A 5617-nucleotide genomic window follows, 5' to 3' on the forward strand; every position below is an offset into this window, starting at 1 on the left:
TTCATTGGCACTCAGAGTCCGAAAGCTTCCGAAAGCATCCGAAAGTAGCCGAATGTGACGTAAACTGAGTGATGCGCAAAGGCTTTCTAAATTCGTCCACCGGATGAGCATACCCTTGTGTTTATACCATGAGACTCGCCAACTCGTCACGTGACTATGGATGATTTTGATTGGTTGGGGTATGGATCGCACATCTGCGTTCCATGAATATGTACCATAACCTATTCTAATAGAATACGCGTACAGATGTGTCATGACAGATGACACATGTGGTGCTGTCAGCTTGTGTTGCTTACTGACTAGTAAGTTAATTTATCACATCTATGTAAAATTTTGAGAAAGGCAATGTACATATATCACGAATAAGCTTCGAATTAATAAACGCTTCATAGTTAAAAATAAGAGAGTAATACGAAAGTTAGAGATACCTATTTCATTAATAATGTAATTCTCTTGTAGGTTTTGATTTTATACATTTTGGAGATGCCACATATATGTTGTGCAGCGAAATGTTTCAATAAATCCAGTGATGGATATGCGTTATTCAGATTTTCCAAGGAAGATCAATATCGGAAAGCATGGATAGATGCTGTTTTTGGCGAGAATCAGTGTTGCCAGGTCCTAAAAAAATTTAGCGGTAGATCATTCTGTAAAATAGCGGTAGATGGAGCAATTTAGCGGTAGAAATTAAAAATTAAGAAAATGGCGCCGCAAGCAAAAAATTTTTTGAAACGCTTTTTTTCTTTTTTACTGTTTCTTTTTTTAAATAAAAATTGAATTCATAGGTTAAAAAAAAGGAACATGAATAATATTATGTATGCAATAATAAACTTTATTAGCAGTCTCACTGTTATCAGTCTTTCTTAGGGCTGCGCAGAATAAAAGGAACAGAGAACAGAGAATAAGAATTTCAACCTATCAAAAACTGTATTCCATAGTACATGATTTCTAGTAGGTTGAAATTCGTATTCTTTGTTCTCTGTTCCTTTTATTCTGTGCAGCCCCTTATAAATGTTAATTGCTATTAACAAGATAACAAGAAATAAAGTCTTACAATTGATAAAGTCACAAAAACAGGAAATAAATTCTTCTTACAATGAAGTATTATATATAATAAAAAATAAATTCTTATAAGTCAATTGACAGAAACAAAATTTAAATTTTTGTTGCAATCTACAGAATACTTCTTATAATCTATAACAGTATCATCAAATAAATTTAACATAATATAAAATATTGCAAACTAAAACTTAAACTTTCACATAAATATAATAGAATTTTTGACAATACTTATTATTCCAATTAGTTGCTCAGTTCAAGATCAGTTTCGTCACCAGTACCTTTATACATCTCATTATTAATTCGCTTCAGAATATGCTTTTCAATATTTAAATTAAAACATTCCTTATTTTTCAAATAAGTTTTTGTATGTAACAAACCTGTAATTGACTTTGTGCAAAGTCTGTTTCTTTGTTGGGTTTTCATTAAATTTATTTGTGAAAAAATTCTTTCAACATTAGCCGATGAGTGGGGGAGACAAAGTAAGCTGAGCATAAATGGTCCTAATGTACCGAACATAAGATGTTCATCAGAATATTTCAACTCCGAAACGTAACTCCAGAACTCTTCTATAGTAGAATATTTTTCACTCGAAATTTGTGTATTGCATAAAAGCCGCCACTCGTTATCAATCGTTTGAAATTTTTCTTCAGATATCAAATTTGGAAACGCACTACATAAATTAATTATAGATGGCATAGAGCCACTTCTTACAATTTCAGGATCTAGCATCTCTAACGATTTTAAGACAGTGTTACCAAAATCATAACGTTTTCGTATTTGTCTGGCACCTTCTACATAAAAACTTAAACATCTTGTTCGCAAAACATGTAATTGTTGACTGTCAAAGTGTTTATTATATAAAACTGCAAGTATTTTAGCTCCCATATATATTTCTTCTAATGGCAGATAATTTTGTGGATCGTTAACGTTTATTAAAAAAATGGACGTTCGTTGTATTACAGTTCTTTTAATGAAGTACTCCAATAAAGTTTTATAAATCGTACAAATTCTTTTATGCAAATTATGAATTTGCGGACTGGTACTTTGTAATTCCCGGTTTAAGTTGTTAAAAATAGGAAGAACGAACTCTAGAAACATAAGAAACATTTTTGTCAACGGATCTTGAAGTTTCTGTAAAATACTTTTAGCAGTTCCAGCAGAAGTTCGATCGCTACTAACAGACGCATCGATAAAAAAAAGTTTAAGAGCTTCATATTGTTCAAGAATTCGCACCACAACCGATTCAACAGACAACCACCTCGTTTGAGCCGGATGAAGAATTTTATGGATTTTTACATTTGCAAATTTTTGAAACTCTTTGAGGGTTTCAACTCGTTTCGGGCTATTCGAAAAATAGTTATATATTTCTCTAGTTAATTCTTCAACAGAACTAGGTAGCATACTGCAAGCATTTGACGCACACAAATGAAAGCTATGACAAATGCATTTCATCAAAAATATATGCGGAATGTCTGAGACCAACCTACTTGAAAAAGAATTTTTGGTGCCTACCATCACATTTGCTCCATCAGAAGCAAAACCAATTAAATTAGTCTTATACGGTATCTTATTTAAATTAAAGAATGCAGTAACTTTGTCATATAAGTCTTCGGCCGTTGCATCTTTTAAAGGTATTAAACCCAAAAAGCAGTCTATCACTCTGAAAAAAAAAAACAATTTTTACTATTCGTCATTGATCAAGTTTCGTTGTCACTCCAGCATCTCCTTAAGTTGTTAATTTATTATCTAAGACGACTCTGTACTTACTTTTTGTCTTGAAAAAATCTTACGACTATACATAAATGTTTTGTACATCCACGATCTGTCGATTCATCCACAATTAATGAAAACTTAACGTTGTTCAATGTTTTACATATTTGTTCTAAATTGTACTGTCCGATAACATTTTGTACGATAGCAGTTACTTTGGTTCTACTACATGCTATGTTTTTTGCTATTTCCGAATCGACACATATTTGTTTTATCAATTGAGGCATGTGTTCCATTATTTTAAATGGCACGTTATGTTCAGCTACAAAAGCAGCAAAATACAGATCAGCCTTTTTGGTTGATAGCTCCATACTATTTAAACTCTGAACTTTAATTAATGAAGTCATCGATGGTTGATATTTACGAACAGAAATAGCCTTAATATGACTAGTTCTAGCTTTATGGCGTTTGAGTTGATTCTTTCCAGCAGATATATTAATGCTTTTATTGCATATTCGACATATAGCTTCATGTATGTTGTTCTTATTAGGACCTAACCACTCTTTATATTCGGCTTCAGTTTCCCAATTTGAATTGTATTTTTGTAAGTATTTCTTTTTCTTGGCCCGTTTGCACCTTACAGCCGATTCATTACTGCTTGATTCTTCATTTTCATCAACCTCACATTCAGTCTCAGAGCTTCAATAAAATAAGAAATAAAAGGTACAGTAAACTTAACCTAATTTTAAAATACATGCATACATCATATTTTACCTATTCATCTTGGATTCTTTCACGTTTTACTTCTTCTCATAAGAACTCTTTCACTAACTTCTGATTAAATCAGACTTTTTTAATTTTTCATTTGCGGGAAACTAAGGCCACTAACGGTTGAACGGTTTTACAGGTTTTCACAAACTCGCGCCTCGCGGCTCTACGCTCTACACAATGAACGACGACATTACACGATATTGGTCATTATGCCTGCGTTCGTAAACCCTAGAGTCTGTAAAACAGTGTTTGATTGACCAATCAGAACAAAAGGAGCAAAGATTTCTTTATCTCGATTGGTTATTTGAAGTTACTATACATTGCAAGTAAAATTTCCGAACGCACTCTGTGGATTTGGCGCACATTAGCGACATTTAAAACTATGAATGCTATGATTATGATTAGTTATGGTCTACGGTTATCAATTGACAACTGATTTTCATAAAGCGGTAGATGATGATTTAAAAACGGTAGAGCGGTAGCAAAGCGGTATTTGAAGCTAAAAAGCGGTATATCTACCGCTAAGCGGTAGACCTGGCAACACTGGCGAGAATGCAAAGGCGGGGGAGGAAGTCCGGCGGGTCAAAGATGATGGAGGTGTGAGTAAAAGGTGAGAGGGGATGTTAAGTAGTTACATATTTCGGATGGATGGACGGACGGACATACGGACATACATACAGACAGACAGACAGATACTTGCATTAAAATCATCACTTTTCGACCGCTTGTATCTCCAGAACGGCTTGACCGATTTACAATTTTTTGGGTCAAATTACTCGTGGCGATGCCGCCTTTCAGGACATATAACGTTCGTTTCAATATTTTATATATTTTAGTAGTTATGCACCCCCCAAAAATGAACTTGGTGGCTCGGGATAAGAGACTTGTAGGGTTTTTCAGTTTTTGAACATGGCCGGAGGCACTATCGCGTCTCCTGATAAAGATGAAATATAAGTATGTAAAAATAAAATTTTAGAAAAAATTGTATTCAAAAGATTAATTTAATTGATATTGTCGACTTTCCTACAAATTGCTACAATTGTTAAAAATATGTCATATTTGTCATTTTTTTCGTCACTTTTTACTGAAAGTGTAATAAAAAAATTCCTCAGTTTTAAAATTTTCAACATTATAGGAGAGAAGCATGTAACAATTAACACGTTTTGTTAAATTATTAACATTTGTATAAAAAATTTTTTAAAGTCATATGAATATGTAGCTATATGTTGCAATATGTGTATGTTTTATGAGCCAGTATTACTTTTCTAAATGACGCATACATTTTTTTATATAATTTGCTTCTTCTCAAAAACGTAATTCATTTAAAACAAAATACAATTGAATTAAGAAAAAATGTACCGTTTATGTACATATTTTCAATTTGATTTATATGTATATGTATATATAATATATAAATATATATATGTAATATTTATATTTATATACTTTAACAATTAATTTAATGTGATTTAAATTATATATACATATACATATATGTATACGTACATATACATATAGTACAATAGAATATTGAAAAGTGTTACTCAGTTCGCTTTAAAAATTTGAAATAATGTGAAGACAAAAATTTATCAAAAATAGTGGAAATTGAAAACTTTATAAATATCTCCAATCTATGAGTTGATAACTTTAGACTTTAAAAATGCAAAGGCTATTAATATTTTATGTTTATTAATACATTTTATGTCTCCAAGAAAAATATTTGTAAGCATAACTATAAGGCCTCTATCAGAGCAGCTAAGAATAAATGTGTATGATTAACAAAAAAAAGTCAATAAAAAGCCAATAGTCATAGATCAATATTTATAGTCGATTCATATATTCAAAACGATCTTAAGATGTTAAAAAAAAAGAAAATTAATCGTAAATATAAAAATTTACGCTTTACTATGTCATTTTTTATTAAATAAAAATTTTAATGGCGCGCGCGAAGCGCGCGCTTGTTATGTTCTAGTAATCTATAAATATCAGATATTTTAATAATGTAAATAATTAAATAAATGTAAATAAAATTAAATAAGTAGTTTAACTAAAATTAAACATATTTTAAACAATA

The 5617-nt window shown here is 31.2% G+C and overlaps 1 protein-coding gene across 1 annotated transcript; it reads right to left on the bottom strand.

Annotated features, from left to right (window-relative positions):
- Positions 1 to 544: 544 nt before the first annotated feature.
- Positions 545 to 3704, bottom strand: LOC108776788 (uncharacterized). The gene is made up of 4 exons (XM_018543501.1): positions 3547 to 3704; positions 2830 to 3471; positions 2205 to 2722; positions 545 to 621 (listed from the first exon to the last, which is right to left on the bottom strand). The coding sequence occupies exons 1-4, from the start codon at positions 3552 to 3554 to the stop codon at positions 545 to 547; spliced, it is 1245 nt and encodes a 414-aa protein (XP_018399003.1). The 5' UTR covers positions 3555 to 3704.
- Positions 3705 to 5617: the final 1913 nt, after the last annotated feature.

Source organism: Cyphomyrmex costatus, unplaced genomic scaffold, assembly GCF_001594065.2.
Source record: "Cyphomyrmex costatus isolate MS0001 unplaced genomic scaffold, Ccosl1.0 scaffold380, whole genome shotgun sequence".
NCBI classification, from domain to species: Eukaryota; Metazoa; Arthropoda; class Insecta; order Hymenoptera; family Formicidae; genus Cyphomyrmex; species Cyphomyrmex costatus.

Excerpts from the sequence above, each read along its gene's own strand:
- LOC108776788 (XM_018543501.1), bottom strand. Across the intron at positions 2,723-2,829 it reads AGATTTTTTCAAGACAAAAA|AGTGATAGACTGCTTTTTGG; the intron begins GTAAGTACAGAG and ends TTTTTTTTTCAG. Across the intron at positions 622-2,204 it reads TTCTGCTGGAACTGCTAAAA|GACCTGGCAACACTGATTCT; the intron begins GTATTTTACAGA and ends AAATTTTTTTAG.